Source organism: Grampus griseus (assembly GCF_964374135.1).
Source record: "Grampus griseus genome assembly, chromosome: 15".
Taxonomy (NCBI): domain Eukaryota; kingdom Metazoa; phylum Chordata; class Mammalia; order Artiodactyla; family Delphinidae; genus Grampus; species Grampus griseus.
In genome coordinates, this window is record NC_139009.1 from 37,165,202 (window position 1) to 37,184,857 (window position 19,656).

The 19,656-nt window shown below is 45.9% G+C and overlaps 1 protein-coding gene across 1 annotated transcript in view; it reads left to right on the forward strand.

Annotated features, from left to right (window-relative positions):
* Window positions 1-19,656, forward strand: part of PRKCE (protein kinase C epsilon) — a gene marked incomplete at its 5' end in the record, with an annotated part of 508,578 nt that overhangs the window by 414,545 nt on the left and 74,377 nt on the right. Inside the window, one exon of the mRNA XM_082672441.1 lies at window positions 9,683-9,837. Coding sequence (XP_082528567.1) covers window positions 9,683-9,837 — 155 coding nt within the window. The remainder of the gene's footprint in view (window positions 1-9,682; window positions 9,838-19,656) is intronic.

Genomic DNA, 19,656 nt, shown 5'->3' on the forward strand with positions numbered 1-19,656 from the left:
GGTGCAGACAGAAAGCTCCGGAGCAGATAGGAAGGGAAAAGGTCAGTGTTGGCTGAATCGGGCGTGAGCCAGGTCCTAGTGAATGGGTAAACTTTGGAATGGAAGAGAGTGCCGTCCTTCCAGCATTCCAAGTGGAGAAATAATGTTTCATTGGAAACTCAGATATTTGCTGCATAGACCACAGTGTGCATCTGTTATCCGGTCTGCAGGCTAAACAGGGGTTCTCACCACATCACTGCCCGCTATGTGTAGGATCAGCTCTGACTGCTACACCAAGCCAGGGGGTGTGAGGGGAAGCTTTCCTTCCTTCTCTGTACGGTGGGCTCAACCTAAATATTTCCATCTAAGCAGGTTGTATTTCCTTCCCACAACTGAAGAGAAATAGTGATGTACCTTCTCTCCTTAGGGTCAGCTACCTGGTATTTGCTTATGTTTAAAACTGTCACAAGAACTTTGTATATTCTTTGGGAAGAAAAGGAAAGGTAAGAAAAGAGGAACTATTGTGACGTTGACAGCTGGATGTAAAGTTAACTGAACGGTTGTTCCTTATGTGTAAAATTGGAAAAACATTTCCTTGATTACTTTTCACTGAATAGACGGGTCATTTTAACATTGATGTGGGTACATTCTGATCCCTGAATTGGTTAGCAGAATTGCATTCTAAATCGAATTAAGCAAGCAAGCAAAGAAACAAAAAACAATGAGAGAGAAAACAGCAACAACAATTGCAGCCATGACACAGTTCGTGGCTGGCCTGACCCAGGACTGTAGGCTTTATTTACAACAGCAGGTGCGCAAGCCTCCTGGAAATCAGACCTCAGGTGTGACCTCTGTAGGGGCTTCTTTTTGTGTTGGGCACGGGAAATAAGGTGGCATCTGAAGTTTCTGGAATCAGAGGAGCAGCGACATGGGCTGCTTCCATTCTGCCTGGGGTCCATCTCTCGCATCTGAGCTGGAGACCAGAGATACTCACTTAGTTCTTCTTTACCAGCTAGACATGCACCAAGCCTAGATAAGCAGGGGATACACAGGAAAGGGGAGTCTTGAGGCCCACCTGTTGGGCCTTACATCCTGCTGGAGACACAGGAAGTATTGGCGGGACAGTCAGAGTGTGATGCAGTCACACACTGGATTGAGAGGGAAAGCCTGAGCTCATGAAAGGAGTGTTGGTAAAGGACAAGACTATGACATGGGCCTTGGCTGGATGGGGAAATGGGCTTAGAACAGGAATACTTTCATTCCTTTGCTTAAAAACACTTACAGGGAACCTTCATTCAGTTCTTAACTTTGGCTTCAGACAGCTGACTGCTGGTGACAGTGGTGACAGTGTTTTCCTTCTGTTTAAATTAACTCTTGGTATCATCAAAGACAGATTTGGCCTGTGTCACCATCTTGCCCAGAATGGGCAGACCAGATTCTCAGTGGGCAACAGGCACACTGCAGAGCGTGAAACCTCTACAAGATGGCCAGGCTGCTAAGTTGGGCAGACGAGTGAGGGGCAAGGTTCCTGATGCCTTGCTGCTTTCCTGGAGTCCAGGTCAACAGCCAGGGACAGAGGACAGTAGCCAGAAGCCACACCCCAGGAGTGGCACTTGATGGAGAAAGCAGCCGGAGGGTGAAAAACCAGGAAGGAGCCTGGTACTGTCAGGTGATGCTGACGCTCTGGTAATGCAGTGGAATAAGAGGGAGCCTCAGCGAAACCACACCGCTGCACACTTCACTGCCGTGTTCCCCATCTAAACCCCCTGGATTCTATCATTTTCAAAGAGAAAACTAACAACAAACCATTATTCCTACTTACCTTTAGATGTTGCTCTTATTCATGGCATGAGGTCACTCTGGTGTCAGCATCATCGAGATGTAGCCTATTTGGGGGCCATTCTGTATGTCCTATCATATCATGTGATAGTAACTTCTATTTCCTAAGATGTTGATGACCCTATGAAAGGCAAGTGTTCTCTGACGTATTGAACCAAAGCCTTTCCCCCTTTGCCCTGGCTTTCACACGCAGATCAGTGTGCGTGGGGCAGGTTGGCAGTAACTTGAAGATTTTCCCTGGGCTAAGTGCAGCTCTAATCAGAGGCAGGAAATGTTTATTTTGAGCTTTATCGAGTGAGTCAGTTTAGTACAGCTTTAGGTCACTTTAGACTTGAGGTGTCCTGTGTACTTCCAATAAGCAGGGTTAAAAGCAGTTGGAAACAAACATTAGATGGACATGAATGAAGTTTATACCTTCTCAACCAGCAGACTTTTGCGTGGAATTTTTACTATTTGGCCAGTTCTGATTAGGTTAATACTTCCCCCAAGAAAAATACTTCTCCCCTTTTACCCAAAGGAGGGTAGACTCTACCATCTGTGACTTACGGAAGATTATTGTAAGAAACAGCGATGTGAAAACCCATTCTGTATTCTCCGTTCCACTCTTGGCGTTGATGGAATTGGCCGTGGCTGTAGGAATTTGGTTGAGATAAATCTGAATTCGGCAAAGACCACAACCGAGTAAGGCCTTGCACAGTGGGAGGTGAGAGGGGGAGAAAGCTGAGAAGGGCTGAGGACGGGTGAACGTGAATCTTTTTAAGTGACATTTTTGGGGTGATAATTATTAGTGTTATTGCATAAGAAAATTTACATCACTGATCATAATTATTATTCAGATGAGACTCTCATTCTCTGTTAATTGACAGGTAAGTCTTCCGTGAGAAGAAAGGTCCTTTCTTTTTATTATCTACAACTCTCTTTCACCAAACTTAGGGGAAGGTCTGTGACACCAGTTGGACAAGGCTCTGCCTGTAGTCCACAGATGGTACGTCTCCCTGTGAGCTGGAGAGTCTCACTCATGACTGACTGTTTTTAGTTGATTGTGATGTTGGCTGTTCCATCTTGGTGGGGAAATAAAATTGAGGTGGTTACGTTTCCCGAAGTGGTCGGATCTTTCCCTTCGTTCGATCCAGGAAGTGTAATAGAGGAGAGGGAGGGTTGCTTGTTGGTCTTTCTCAAAGATAATAAAACATTTAACACAGTGGAAATAGGGAAGAGATGGAATAACTTCAAGCAACCTTCCTTCAACCCATCCTAAACTCTGCTTTTAGAATAGTTTTTTTAATCAGCTTTAGTTATGCCAATGTACAGCTCAGAAGATCTCTAGAGGTCTTTACTTCCCACCTGTGTTTTCAGAACCGTCTGGCCTCACCCCACCATCGAATCTGTCTCCTTCATTCCTATATCCAAGTTTTTTCACTGGTTTACTCTCACCCTCCTCATATCCCCATATGCAGTGGCCACTCTTGCTTACCTCTGCCCTTCAGGGCTGTGCTTCTAACTTGCCAGGCTCTCTACTCCTTCCACCTTCTGTTGTTCAAGACCTCAATTGTGGTCTTTGCCTAATTCAGATTTGTCTCAACAAAATTCCTATAGCAATGGCTAGTTCCATCAATACCAGCTGTATTATGGAAAACAAAATACAGAAAGAATTTTCTTATGAGTGTTTCTTATAATGATTTTCTGTAAGTGCTAAGGCCTGGATAACAGACAGTTCTTCTCTAGGGGCCTAAGAAGATAAGGTCCCAGATACATAGGTTTCACAATCTGATTTGATACAGAAGGGTTTAGCACATAATGATAGAGCATTTCGTGTTGCTTTCTGTGGTTTCCTGTGTTCAATTCCTAGCTCCCAAAAATCAAAACCATGGCTTATATCATCTTCCATATCTCCCAGTCACCTACCTCAGGGCAGAGCACCCAGGAGAGACCTGTCGAGTTGATAGGTTAAATGATGGAGACGTGGAGAGTAAAGGAGATGCTACAGAGTGTGAGGTCAGGCCCCATGATTCCCTCAGATGGTACCTTAGAGAAATTGTTCATCCTGTCATTGGCACATCAAAGGCGGACTGTTCCAAGTCCAGTCTTTTGTTGGGCATTCCTGTGAAATTGATTCAAAGATGATAGAATCTTTGCACATATAAACAGCTAACAAACAATGGAGAATGTGTGTCTAAACAAACCCAATTGGCAGGACATGCTGTGCTGCTGAGAGGAAGCCTCTGGCTATCCATCACACCTTGAAAGATGAACAGGGAGGGCCTAGTTTTCCCTTCAAAGTCAGGAAAGGTTAGCACTCTGGGAAAATGGAGCCCAATGGGAATTTCAAACACGTGGCGTGGCCCTTCCGGCTTGTAGGTCATTATTAACTATTCTTACCCTAAATCACCATGACATATAATCTCTTTCCTGATTTTATTATTTTACTTGCTATCGCAAGACCGTAACTTTTCAGACATTCAGGTGTGATTAAGGGAGGAGGAGGTAGAATAAGGCTTTTAAAATCTTTGATTACCTCAGAAAACATACTTGCTTACTTTACAAGGAAGTTGGGGTTTTGTTTTGTTTTGTTTTCTACTGATGCCAAGAGGGGATTAATGAGTAGCTGCTGGGTTTGCCAGCTTTCTTTTGATTTCAGTTTATGTAATTAAGCAGTTCCCAGAATGACTTGAGGTTCTCACTCTGCATCAAAACATGCTTCTCAAATGTGTTAGGTGTGGAGGTCAGAAACAATCCAGACTCACTGAACGGAGGGAGGAGAAGTGAAAAACTTGTCTTGCTTTAAAAACAGTCCCTCCTGTGTCACAAGGGTTGACCATGCTTTGGGACCATGCACGTTGAGCTGTATTGAGTAGAAAACCAAGTTAAAACTGAAGTTCAGATGGGCTGAAGTTAGAATAACTCGAAACGCGGTTAACAATAGAAGTAACATGGGGAAACCAACTCTGGTTTACTGTTGAATTTCCAGCAAGCAGGGCCTCATCTGCGGTGGGTATTTAAGACCTCGTGCATTCAACAAAGACACACTAGGAACCCACTCTGTGCCAGGCTCCATTCTAGTCGCTGGGGGTACAATGAGGAACTAAACCAATGAGAGTCCCTCCCTCAAGATGCTAACGTGGAGTGAATGTTGGATGAGCAGATTTTTATTGAGCGCCTCTGAGCTGGTAGTGGTGATGGTGATTGCTGGGAAGTATAAGGTATGTTCCTCAGGGAACTGACCATCTCACGGGGAGGTGAAGACATCTGTCCACGGAACCAAAGAACTGTTCAAAGCTATACCAAAAATTGGGTGCTGATACAGACAGACCCCCTGAGGGGGAAATGGTCTGAATGGGCACTCATGGGCACATTCTGCAGGCAGGAGGCCTAGTGCAGCAGGCTGACTTGTCTTGAAGCCTTTAACTCCCTAAGCAGTAAGAAATTGCAGATACAAATATCAGAGCACCCTTTGGTTTTGTTTCTCTCTTAGAGCCCCCTAAACTTTTTTAGTTCTTCTCCCCACATGATGCTTGTTTTTAAAGGGAATTATAGCCGCTTTTCTTTGGGGTTAGACTAATTCCCTTACAAACCAACAGGGCAGAATTACCAAGAGTTCCCACCCTCATGAAGTATACAGACTACTGGCGGAGAAAGACATAAATCAGTGACACAAATCAAAGACCCACTGGAGAGTGTCGCATGTAATAGGGGGATTTGACCTGGTCAGAAAAGTTAGGGACAGCTTCCTAGAAGAAAAGATGGTTGCACTGAAATCTGAAGGACAAGGAGGGATTCATTAGGTGAAAGGAGAGGGGAAAACATGCCAAACAGAGGGAGCAGCATGAGCAAAGGCCCTGTGGCAGGAGGGAGTTTGCTGTCAGGGTGGAGGGAACAGGGAACAGCTGAAAGTGCTTCTTACTCAGAAGAATTAGATAGGGCCAGATCACACAGGCCACGAGGCATGTTAGGGAGTCTTCTATTTATTCCAAGAGTATCAGGAAACGTTTGAAAGAGTCAGTAGAATGAGGGAAGGAAGGGGGGATGCATTGTAATCAGATTTTCATTTCAGCAGGGTAACTCTGTCCATAGTGTGATGAGCGTTTGGTAGGGAAGGGTGGGGGGAGCTGGAATCAACGTAGGGAGTGTCAGTAAGAGGCACTTGCAAGAATCTCAACAAGAGATGATAACTGCTTGGGCGAGAATGGTGGCCATGATGGTGGTGACAACAGAAAGGCAAATGTAACAGGTACAGAGGTAATAAGTGCAAAGGTACAAAAGGTAAAAGCAGTAGGGCTTGGTGATGGATATGAGGGATAAAGGAGAGGAGGGAGGTATTGAGAATGACTTTCAGGTTTCTGATTTATACACTTGGCTGGTTGGTTAAGCCCTGCCCTGAGACAGGCACCCTGGACGAGGACCAGTTTGCTGGGGGAAGATTATGGAGCAGTTTTGAACATGTTGGGTTTGAGTGCCTTTGAGGCATCAGAGGGAGATGTCAGAAACACAGCTGGGTAAATGGGTCCGCACATTGGAGGAGAGGTCTAGAATGGAGGGAGACGTTTGCGAGTCATAGGTGTCAAGGTGCGGTAGCCACCGTGGGTGTGGATGAGATCACTCAGCAAGTATGGAAAGGGGGGGGCCTAGAACACTGCCTTGTGGGATTCCAACACCTAACTTTAAGTTAGGCTGGAGAGAGGAGAAGCCTACAAGAGAAGGCAGAACAAAACCTGCCACAGTCACAGGGAAGAACCAGCTGAAAGCTAAGGGGAGCAAGCGTTTATTGGGAGAGGAGGTGATCAGGGGAAAATACTGCTGAAAGGACAGGGAAAACGAAGACTCGATAATGACCGTATTAACTATCATACCTCTAGCTAGAATACTGTAGTAACAATAGTCACAGACAGTCTTTATGGAGGAACAGTTATGAGCCAGGCACTTTAATATGTAATTTAATCCTCATAAGAACTTTGTAAGGTGGGTCCTATTATCATCCTCATTTTCACAGATGAGAAAACTGAGCACAGAGGGCTGAAGTCATTTGCCTGAGGTCACACAGCCAGTAAGTGATGAAATCAGCGTGGGAGCTCTTCTTTCTCCCTCCATGGCCCCTATCTTCAAATGCCGTGTGTCCGGTGTTGGAGTATAAAAAGCAGCCAGGGGGAGGGCTTCCCTGGTGGCGCAGTGGTTGGGAGTCCGCCTGCCAATGCAGGGGACGCGGGTTCGTGCCCCGGTCCGGGAAGATCCCACATGCCGCAGAGCGGCTGGGCCCGTGAGCCATGGCCGCTGAGCCTGCGTGTCCGGAGCCTGTGCTCCGCAACGGGAGAGGCCACAACAGTGAGAGGCCCGCGTACCGCAAAAAAAAAAAAAAAAGCAGCCAGGGAGGCAGGATGGGGAGGGGAGATTTTTCCTCTTTAGAAATTCGGATTCTTTCAGACACAGGCAAGGAAATACTCCATTGTTGCTAAAGCCCAAGTCCAAGTTGGTGACCATGGACTGGCATTGTAGCAGCTGTTTCTGACGGTTCAGCTAGATTAGGGCAGTGTTGAATGCATGACGCAGCTGTTCTTGCCATGGGAAAGCCTTGCCCCAAGTGCTCTAGGGCAGTGGTTCTCAAAGCGGGGATCCCTGGCCAGCAGCATAACATCACCTGGGAACTAGAGATGCAGAGTGTCAGGCTCCAACCCAGATCTTCTGAATCAGAAACTCTGCGGGGCGGGAGGAGGGGGGAGGAATCCATGTTCTAACAAGCCTCTGTCAGATTCTGCTGCACAAGTTTGAGAACCTGTGTTCTTGGGAGATCCCTGAAAAGATAAAAGAGGAAAACTCCAATAACTTATAATCCATATATCTCACCTTGGCAGAAACCAGATGGAAGAGTGGTTCTCTACCCTGGCTGCCCACCGGAATCACAGGAGGACCTTTGAAAACTACTGATGCCTGAGTCCCATCCTCAGAAATTCTGGTTTCGTTGGATTGGGGTTGGCCTGATCATTTGATTTTTGAAATAAGGATTTGAATGGGGACTAGGTGATTCAATGAATGGTTGGCTTCTGAATACTTCTGAGTACAAAATTGTACTTGGGGGAGAAAACAAGGCAGGCTTCAAAGTTCCTTAACTCAAGATAAATGGAAGAGAAGCTAGCCCTTAGGGCCTTGGTGAATACCAGTAAAGCTTGAATAATCCTGGAGGTTGTGGTGGGGGGAGAAGGTAGTCTGAATTCGTAACAATTCTTAAGGATGGACTTATTTTCAAAGAGAGGCCAATTATAAAGTAGATATGCCGTCCAGGCTGCTCCCTGAATAAAGTGTCACTGTGATTTTTACTCAGTCTTCATGGAAATGCTTCTCCTAATTCTGGTTGAAAACAATATGCTGACATCCTCCTGGCAGCTCCGCTGAGACTGTATCTGTATGTTAAGAATGTACTCTGACCCTCTGGCCTCTCACCTCGCTGTTTCCCCTTTGCTCCATGAACGTTCCTCCCCTGCTGACGTAGTCAGTTTACCGGTCCCCAAGCCTTCTCTGTTCCCATGTCCTGGTATTTGTTGACACCTCCCGCACCTCCTCCTCCTCTAAGTGAGGGTCTAGCTCCTTCTAGAATCCTCCATGGACCCCACCACTTCAGAGAGCTCCCCTTTCTCCTAATCCTTTCAGCACCCAGTGTCTTTAAGGCACTCTTCTCCTGTTCTGTTTTCATCATTCTACCTATTTCCCATCTCTGCCCCTGGATCATAACCGCCCCCCCGCTGCCACGGCCGCCTCAGGACAGTGATGGTTTATAATGCTTTGCCTCCTATCTAGCACAGCACCCCACACTCTACGGGCTCCACAAACTGTAGGCAAGAAATTGTGCAAAAGTGAATTTCGGTCCATCTTCTTCCCACCTCCAAATGGTGGGCAGATGAGAAGGCACCACCCCTAATGAGGGACGACTGTGGTTTGGCCCTTCTTGAGGACAGAATCCATAGGAAGCACGCCAGGGTGTGGGAACCCCAAAAGGAGCATCCTCCAGAGTGAGACGTGGCCCTCATGGGAGGGGCTCTCACCATCTCATTAGTCCATGTTGCTTTGTGTTAGTTTCCTAAGACTGCCGTAGCAAATCACCACAAACTTGGTGGTTTAAAATAATAGAAATCTGTTCTCTCACAGTTCTGGAGGCCAGACGTCTGAGACCAGTGTCCCTGGGCTGAAGTCAAAGTGTCGGCCAGGCCGTGCTCCCTCCAGAGGCTCTAGGAGAGATCCTTCTCTGCCTCTTCCAGCTTCTGGTGGCACCGCCTTCCTTGGCTTGTGGCCACATCACTCTAACCTCCACCTCTCTGGTCACGTTGCCTTCTCCTCCCTTCTCAAATCGCCTCTGCCTCCCTCTTGTAAGGACATTTGTGACTGCCTTTAGGGTCCACTCTGGTGATGCACAATAATCTCCCCAACTCAAGATCCTTAACTTAATCACAACTGTAAAGTCCTTTGTTGCCATCTAAGGTAACATTCACACATTAAGGGATTAGGACATGGATACCTTTGCGGGGGTGGGGGGGCATGATGTAACCCACCACACATATCAAGGTAACTGGAGCCTGCAAAGGGACAGAGACTTGTCCAAGGTCACACTTCAAGGTCATAATGGAAATTATACAGAGGCCCAGATCTCCTTTCTGTCAATTTTGGGCTTCTCCCACTAGACCAAGCTGACGCCTCTAAAAGTAAGACAGACAGATTTTAGAATAACACTTCGTACCCTAACTCCTTCATCTTCTCTCCAGAACGTGTGCTACTAGGGTCCTTGAGTCCCGGTTCTGTTACTTTGGACTCACAGTACGCTTGCTGGCCTGTGTGGGCAGCTGCAGCGGAATTCGCTAAATGGCATTTCCTCCTCTCCTTTCAGGACCGCCTCTTTTTCGTCATGGAGTATGTAAATGGTGGAGACCTCATGTTCCAGATTCAGCGGTCCCGAAAATTCGACGAGCCTCGTTCCCGGTTCTATGCTGCAGAGGTTACGTCAGCCCTCATGTTCCTCCACCAACATGGAGTCATCTACAGGTACCTCTCCTCTCCTCCTCTCTTCCCCAAAAGCGAAAAAAATAAAGAGCTTTCCGGATGCTTGGACTGACTTGGCTCCTGCCCCACTGGTCTCTTAGCAACCCGCTTTAGATTAGCTGTTTGTTCCAATTTGCTTACAGAGGGCTTTTTTTGGGGGCTGTTTATCACTGTGAATGTTAATATGTGAATGGCCCCGGGAGATCTGACCCACTGTTTGTGCCAGTTTTGATTGAAAGCTTAAGCACGACATTTTAAAGGCTTGGCGCCAAGTAACCTTGGGGTGACCTTCGTTTCTCTCTGCCCCACCCCCTACCCTCTTCCTTGAACATCAGGGCATTCTCTTTACTTTTTCCTTCTGTGCCATGAACTTCCTCCCCTTCCCAACCTCTTGCCACTTCCTGAGTTTGTTTGGCTTAGTTGTCTCCAGCAGATAGAATCAGAGAAGGAGGAGTTCCTTGCGGGTCTCAGGGTTTATGATCTTGGGGGGGAGGAGGGGAGGGGAACTAGACAATATCCAACAGGAAGTGACTCTCTACAGATCATCCAGTCCCTTATTACTGCCTTGTCCCCCTTCCAAGAAAACATAGAATGAACACACACACACAGAAATTTTCCAGTAAGAGAGCGAGACTACGCAGGCTCTTCTGTGAGGTCAGGAATTCTGGGAGGAGTAAATATTTATAATTAGCAACAAGGACACTAAAGTTCCTTAAGGTTTTTTCAATGACTGTCAATTTCTTTACTCAGATTTTGCTTCCTCCTTTTTTTTTTTTTTTTTTAAATTGGGTAGAAGAGTAGCTGGCTTGGTTCAGCCCAGAACTAATCCCTCACCAGAACTTCACTGACCTGCTCCCGGGAGCAGTGCCCTGACTAAGTGTTCTCCAAGGGGTTCTGACCAACCCTCACCAGCTCCCTAAAGTCCCTCTGCTCAAAAATAGTCAGTGGCTCCCTATGGCCTGCATAACAAAGCCCATACTTTTTAGCCTGCTTTCATGGCCCTCCACGACAGGAGTCCATGTATTTGTTTCCTGTTACTGCATAACAAATTACCACAAACGCAGTGGCTTAAAACAACACCCATTGATTATCTCACAGTTTCCACGGGGCAGGAGTCCAGGCAAGGCACACCTGGGTTTCTCTGCTGTGATCAAGGTGTCAGCCAGACTGCATTCTTATCTGAAGTTTGGGCTCCTCTTCCAGGCTTACATGGTTGCGGGCAGAATTCATTTCCTTGCAGCTGGAGCATTCACGTGGCTTCCTCAAGGCCAGCAGGAGAGAAAGTCTTTCCTGCTTTGAGTCTCTAATTTCAGGGAGACCTGGACCCTCTTTGAAACAGATCATTTGATTAGATTGGGCGCAGCCAGGCTAATCTCTCTTTTGTTTAACTCAAAGTCAAATGACTTAGGGACTTTAATTATACATGCAAATCCCTTGGCCCTTGCCCTCTAATGTCATATAATCTCAGTAGTGATATCACATCCCTTTTCCACATTGTTTTGGTTGGAGGTAAGTCACAGTTTCGCAGCCACCGTATACAAGGGGAGGGGGTATGAGATTATACCAGAGTGTGACACCTTGGGGGTCACCTTAGGTTATGTCTGCTACAACCCAGAACATCTTTGTCCCCTCACTTCCCATGATCTCTTGTTTTGAACCTACCAAGGTTCTTAGCTTTCCTCAAACTCACCTGCCAATTCCCAACTTCCTCATTTTTCTGCTCTCCTCTCCACCTCCTCTGTCCAGCCCAGAAGCCTCATGCAATACTGCCTGCCGGCTCGAAGCCTGGTCCCACCAACCAGAGCAAGTCTCTCCATCCACCACACTTTATTTGCAGTTTGGGAATGAATTGCAAGTTGAAACTAATTGCTGCACCTGCCACTCTTCACCTTGTGTTAGGGTCGGGCATCCATGTGGGTCCTTCACTAAGTCCCACCCTCTCCTTTAGGGCCATGGCTGCTGCTTTTTAACCCTTTGATCGTCTTATTTTACATCCTCTTCTTATCTTGCACGTAGTAAATGGTCAACAAATGACCATTGGCTTCAATTAGTTTAAAACCCTAATGTCTGCCCCCAAAACTGGTTGCAGGCTAGTTAAAGATACCGGGGTTAGATATGTGAAAAGATCACCCATACTACAAGGCAGTGCACTGTTAGGTGCCAGTGACAGGAAGAATTGTCATTCATTGATATACCATCCCCATCCCCTCCCTATTAGAGTGGGTATAATCATCCCCAGTTTACCAGCAGGGATTCAGACTTCCCTTAAATCATTTGCCCCAGGCCGTAAGTGACAGACTTAGGAAGTGTAACTGATCAGTAAGCTCGTGCTACACATCATGACACTTGCCATGGGGCTCATCAAATCCAAGTCCACACTTGACTAGTCACTCCAGGTGCTCCAAAACTTGACTTTTGCTTACATGTCTGGTTTCTTCTCCTTTCTACTTCCCTCGTTGAATGCTTCCCTCTCATCACACCTGAGAACACTTTTGTTCTGTTGACTTCTATGAGCCATACATGCCCCCTCTCTTTCTCTCCTTCCCATCTCCTTGACCATTTCGCTTCAGTCTCTATATCACCTGGCCTGGTCCTTCTCCCCTCCACCCCCATCTTATAAATGCTGGGTTTTCCCACGGCCTTCATCCCCAACTACTCCTCCTGAGCAATTTCAGCATTTGCATGCCTCCAAATGACACCCGTGTGCCCGTGACTTCCATATCACTCTCTCCAGAATCCCGCACAAGAGCTCTCTCTTTCAAGACAACCTCCAAGGCCTTCCTCCTTCTTCCCTGGCTAGTTTGCAAGAATTTCTTGACGTGACTCGCTCACTGCCTCTCGGTTTTCTGCCCTTCTGTCTGTCTACCTCCCTCTCCATCGCTGCCCAGCGTTCTTTCAAAGCACAGGCTGATTGTCACAGGATCCCCTTCTTAGCATCCTTCAACCCTCATAAGATAAAGCACAGAAAGGGGTGCTTTTTCTACCCAGAGGAGACGCCTTTTTGTGTTTCTCACAAAGACACCATGCATGCTGACAGGGCCCTCGTGGACCCCAACGATCTTTTGATCCTGTTCCCCCTTCCCCCAACTGTGTATCCCACCCTCAAGGCCCTCCAAATTAGGCCATTCTCCCCCAAATACCCTTCTCTTTCATTTCTCCTAGTCTTTGTCTCCACTGTCCCTGGAATTCCCTTGCTCCTAATCTGTGTCTTGATCAGTGAGTGGCTTCCAGGTCACATCTATGGTCTGACTGCCTTAGAGTCTCTGGTTTAAAAAATAGGTAGATTCCAGAATACTGGACAAGGGGACTAGATAAGGATATAGGTGAGGAAAGAGTGGCCATGAGTTGGTGATCGCTGAAGCTGGGTGATGGGTACACAGGGGTTCACTATTCTGTCTGCTTTTTGTATGTTTTGAATTTGTCATAAATAATCTTTTTTTTTTTTTTTAAAGAATAGCAATTCCAGGGTACCATTCCTAGAGCCTTTGATTCAGTAGGTCTGGTATGGGGTTCAGGAATCTGTACTTTCTTAAAACATTCCTCAGGTGATTCGGGGACCACGGGTCTAGAAAAATTCCGTTCTGCCCTCAGAACTGTGTCAGATGCCCCAGCTCTGGGAGGCCTCCCCTGACCACCCAGCCCTGCCGTGGGGGTCATGCCTTCCCTGAGCGACAGCATCTCTCTGGATCAGGCTGGTTCCCTTTGCCAACCTTGTATTTTCACTTAAGATACCTATTCTGTGATTGAGAACTCCATGCAAGCGTGCTTACCTGGCTGGCCTAGGATGGTACCCTGCTTGTAGTAGGTGTTCACTAAATACTTGTTCTAGTCTCTAATGCTCCAGAGCCTTCCAGTCTAGTGGGTTGCTACCTCATACATGTGCACTTTTAAAAGTCTGTGTTGGAAGCATCTGCAGCACACACACACAGTTTTTTTTTTTCTTTGCCCCTGAACGGCCCCCCTTCCTTTATCTCTCTCGATTCATAGATGAATGAGGACCATGTGATCTCTCTTTCCCATGCTGCTTTGTTCGAAGCTTCCAGCACACGGGCTAGATGGTATGTGTGTCTGCGTATTCGTCTCTGGCTGCTCCGAAGCCCAGGTGGAGACCATATTTGGGGTGGTGCAGGGGTTTATCTGGGAGGTTGGCAAGACCAAATTTTGCAGGAGGAACCTCATTGCTGAAGTTGAGATACAATTTTCCAGCTTTCCTGCTGGAATTTGTACAGAAACTAATTAGCAGCTAATTGGCCAGGGTTCAGGAACTAAGGGAAGAAGTCGTTTCCCTGACTGGGGGCTCACACTTGAAGTCGAGCCCAGGCTGACAGGCTCCCTTTCCTCTGGGCCCTCTCTGCTCAGGTTCCCCCCATGGGCGGTACAGGGCACTGTCTCTGTGTCCCCTGCCCAGCAGTCCTGAGGATCCTCTGTGTGCTGCAGTGGGAGCAGGCGTTAGCTTACTGTGTGTCCATGCTTCCTAACTATGGCTTTTAAAAATCTCTTCCCCTCCCTTACGCACTCACACATACCATGACAGGGGGAGGTTTTCAGGGGTGGACTTTCTTCCAAAGGTTGATTCAGGGAACTTTCTCCTACTCTCCATCATGCTCAGAGCTTGTCTGTTTTCCTCTGAGCTGCTCAGTACAGCAGCTGAGTCTCAGAGAATGCTCTTCTGACCATGGGATATGGAAGAGAGACTGTGGGATCCACCTCAGACACAGAGGGCAGCGGGGGTTCCCTGGGAGGAGAACCAGAGGCTTGGCAGACAGGAATGCATCTTCTTCTCTCACAGTCACACGTACTGCGGCAGAGGGTGGTAAAGAACATGGCTTCTGCGGCTCTGGCCAAGTGTCTTAACACTAGAAGAATGAATTCCTTCCTTCATTTTTATAAAATCGAATTCCTTTTTTTAAAGTATAGAAGTAGTAGTCATAGGGAAAAATCAAAATTTAAACAGCAAAGGAAGGTAAAGTCAGTTTTCTCTCCCCCGACCCCGTAGGTACCCAGGACAAAGCAGTTGAACAGCTGCTAGAGAACCCTTCGAGCAATCCTGAGCAGGTTGCTGAACCTCTTCATGACTGGCCTCCCGGCGGGGTTCGGACAATACTGCCTCGTCTCCTTTCTAAAGTAGTTGAGAGTGAGCATGACTGGTCGGACTGTACAGGTAGAAGTGAAGGATATAAAAACAAGTGGGGAATGACAAGGTATTTTATTTATATCAAGTATGACTGGTGATGAACATGCCTCACTTACAGCACGAAAATTTGGCTTTTTACCAGCAGGAGAGGAAGTTGTAAGTTTCAAAGCTCTCCTGAGAGAGCTCCAAGATTTTCAATCTTTAATGAGCCATCATCATCACCCCCCAAAAGTCAGTCCGCCCTGGGTGAGGGGCAGTAAGGGGACCGGAAGGGAGAGAAGGGCATTCTGCTTTGGCCCCATCTAGATCACTCTGTACTCTGGAGGTGCTTAGAAAAGGCTTTCCTTGTTGATGATAATGTTTATAAAAAGTCAATTAACAATTAAGAGCAGGGAACAAAGATTTCGTTTCGACTCAGATAAGCCTGAGTCTGAAATGTCGGGTCCTCTCCAGGGCTGGGGGACAAAGCCCAAAAGGAGGGACTTGGGAGGGATTTCCCTAGGAAGAGCTGAAGATGTACAGAGGTCTCTGGCTGTGCTCTCCAAGCCCAGCCTCCCTGGGAAATGCATACAGAGTTGTGATGTGCGCCGTGGTCTTGCCTTCCTGGTGGTCTAAGGGGGTTGTGTGCCTGGTCTGCGGAATGGTAGCCTGCCTTGATCCCTGGAAAGCTTTCCTGCCATAGGCAGTTAGGCGTTTCCTGAGTTGATGAAGGTCTCTGGTTAAAGGCTGTGTTAATAACTGGAAAATCTACTGTCTAGAGTCTCATCTTCTTTCAATACATTTCCAGTGTAGCTAATGCTCGTACATAGCAGGGGAGTGGAGGAATTGGCATGATCCCTTCCACTCTCCTTCTCAGTCTTCTCAGGGCCTGGCCCTTAGAAAATCACGGGGGGATCTTTGTTCCCACAGAGCACTGTTCTCAGCCGTCAGCATTCCCCCACCCATTGTAGAAAGTGATACTTTAGTGTAAAACTCCTAAGGACCTAGGGGCTGAGTGTGTAGTGAGATGATACCAGTTCCCGTGGTAGGAATCGCAGTGTAAATGTTAGATCAAGGAGGCCCTCAGAGGCTGTCTAATCCGACTCCATTTTATAGATGCGGAACTTGGAAACCAAAGCTGGGCAGTAACTCACTCAAGTTTATGCAGTGAGGTGTTATAAAGCATAGATGTTATTTTAATCAAAGATATTCGTATAGATAAAGATTCAAACAGTCCTACACAGTGCTTAAAGAAATGAGAAGCCATTTTCTGCCCTTCCTCTCCACCAATTTCCCCTCCCACAGAGACAACCACTTACAATTCTTTTAGCTGACACTTCTGGTATGGACCTTTGTATTTCAAGATAACATGGTTTTTTTGGGTTTCTTTTTTAAATTGACGTATAGTTGATTTCCAGTGTTGTGTTAGTTTCTGGTGTGCAGCAAAGTGATTCAATTATACATATACATATATTTTTTCACATTTTCCATTATGGTGTATTACAGGATATTGAATATATTTCCCTATGCTGTACAGTAGGACCTTGTTGTTTATCTATTTTAAATATAATAGTTTGTGTCTGCTAATCCCGAACTCCTAATTTATCCCTCCTTCATCCCATTCGCTCTTTGGTAACCATAAATTGGTTTTCTATGTCTGTGAGTCTGTATCTGTTTTGTAAATAAGTTCATTTGTATCATAATTTAGATTCCACATATAAGTGGTATCATATGACATTTGTCTTTCTCTGTCTGGCTTACTTCACTTAGTATGATAATCTCTAGGTCCATCCATATTGCTGCAGATGGCATCATTTCATTTTTTTTGGCTGAGTAGTATTCCATTGATATATATGCCACATCCTCTTCATTCATTCATCTGTCGATGGACACTTAGGTTGCTTCCATGTCTTGGCTATTGTAAATAGTGCTGCTTTGAACATTAGAATGCATGTATCTTTTCGAATTAGAGTGTCCTCTGGATGTATGCCCAGGAGTGGGATTGGTGGATCATATGGCAACTCTATTTTTAGTTTTTTAACGAACCTCTGTATTGTTTTCCATGGTGGCTGCACCAGTTTATTTTCCTACCAACAGTGTAGGAGGGTTCCCTTTTCTCCACACCCTCTCCAGCAGTTGTTATTTGTAGACTTTTTAATGATGGCCATTCTGACCAGTGTGGGGTGACACCTCATTGTACTAAATAACATGTTTTAATGTTATTTTTTAAATTTTATTTTAGACATTATCTAGTGACTTTCCACTATGGAAGTGAGAATTTAGTTCTCTGCCCCACCTACTACCTACTCACCACCCTATCACATCCACATAGCCTTCCAAATGTCCCATCTTCTCAACAGAGTTTACTGTAATTTTTGTTAAATGAATGTACATTGTATACATTATTATGACTGTGAAATACTACTTGGAACTAAGCCACTTGATAAGCTATAATTACTTTTCCTTTCCTATACATTTTCTCTGTTTGTTTTCCCTGGAGATAACACAGATGCTCTCCAGATTGTCCACATCTCCCTTCAGGGTGGCTAGGTGCAATAGGCATTCTATCAGTATTCTTGGATAAATTTCTACCGGTGCCTTCTAAACTGCTCCAGTCTGAACAGTTGTCCTCAGTGCCTACTGCAGAGCTGTCACCCTGGGATCTCCCTTCACTGTTGTCCAGGCGTCTTTGCTTCTTCCATGTGAGAGCTCCTCTCTTATATCACATGTCTCCTCTTTCTTGATACACTTTCTTGATGTGGTGATGTACCTTCTGAGAAAGCGTATGAAAAGTAAATTTTCGAGATCTTCCTTTTATATCTAAAACGATCTTGATTGTACTCTCAAACTTGATAAAGAGTTTGGCTAGGTATAGAATTCTAGATTGAAAACCATTTTCACTCACAATGTGAAGGTATTGTTCCACAGCCTTCCAACTCCCAGTGTTGCTATTAAGAAGTCCAAAACTATTTTGCTCTTGATCTTTCGTATGGACCTATTTCTTTTTTCTGCAAGCTTGTTAATTACATGTTAATGATGTGGTGTAGACCCATTTTCATCCATTGCACTGGGCCTTAGATAAACCTTTTTAATTTAGAAAATCATGTCCTTCAGTTCTGGGAAGTGTCTAATTTCTTTAATGATTTCTTCTGTTCTCTTTCTGTAACTATCATTCAGATATTGGAGTAGTCAACTTGGGCATCATTACAATGAATCATCCTATGAGCCATTTATTTGGGGGAACTTCTGACTATCAATATTTTTACAGTTTTTCTATTGGAGTCCTCAGATTACCCTGGGAAGACTTTTCCAGAGTCCTGTCTGAAGAGACAGGGCTTGGCAGCCAGGTGAGCCAAATGAAAGAAGAGGGTTGAAGGCCCAGCTCCCAGAATACGTATATCCATCCAATTGCCCTATTTTTAGTTCTATACGCTGGTGCCTGCCCTCTCCCCTGTTCCACCCTGGTCCCGGAGACTTTCTGTTTCTCCCCTGAAGAGAATAAATCTCTGATGTAGAGAAGGGGCTGTGCAGAGTAAGAAGAGAATCTGAGTTTATAGTTGCTTTTCAACCAGATCTCTTCACTTTATCTCTTTCTACATCATCCTCATCTCCAGGGGTAACGGTTACTGCAAATTCCTGAGCTTTGTTAGAGCAGGAAGTGGGAGATTCTACAGCGTAAATTTGATCATTCCTGACTTTCCCCATTGCTGGTTCAGGATTCAGCTCTTTCTCAGGTCTACTGAGTCATGTCCCATTCACCCCTCTGCTTTCCAGCTTCCAAAATTACGTCGCTGTTCTTTCTTCTCTTGTTCGCCCCATCTTTGTGTGTTTAGGCCTTTGTGTGTAATTTTGGGACGGAGAGAAAAATAATTTGTTGTGGGTATTTGAGAAGTCAATAATTTTATATCTAGAAGTCAATAATAATAATAACAATAACAAAAATAATCACCACCACAGCAGTAGCAGCAACAGCAACAACGATAGCAAGATACTCATTTAGCCTTCATTACCAGCCAGACTCTATTCTGCGCGCTTTGTACCCATTAACTCATTTAATCAGCACACAACAGCCCTGTGCGGTAGATACAGCTATCATCCGTGGGATTTACGGTATTTCCAAAGAAGGAGATCCTGCCAGATCCCACCCCACTGCCGTCACTGTCAGGTCACCCTGTCCGTTGCTGCCAGCTGCGGTCTTGCGTGGGAAGCAAAGTTGTATGCTGGAGACACAGCGCTGAATTTGGAGTCGGAGAACTGGGGCTGAATTCAGTGTCTGTCTCGTCTTTATTGTGTTTTCCTGGGCAGAATACTTAAACTGTTTGAAGTGTAGTTCCCTCACTGTACCATGGGAATTAGAATGCAAAGCTCCCTGGACTGGGTGGAAAATTACATGAGAAAACATTTGCAGAAGTGCCGAGCGCAATTCTTGGCACCTAGGAAGCTCCATAAATATTGGTTGGATGAATGAGTGGGAGGAGGGTTATGGAGTCAGAGGATGTTATGGGCTGAATTGTGTTCCCTCCAAATTCGTATGTTGAAGTCCTAACTCCTAGTACCTCAGAATGTGGCTGTATTTGGAGATAGGCCCTTTAAAGAGGTGAGAGGTAATATAAGGTCACATGGGTGATCCCTAATCTAATAGGACCAGTGTCTTAATAAGATGAGGAGCTTAGGACACAGACATGCACAGAGGGAGACCATGAAGACAC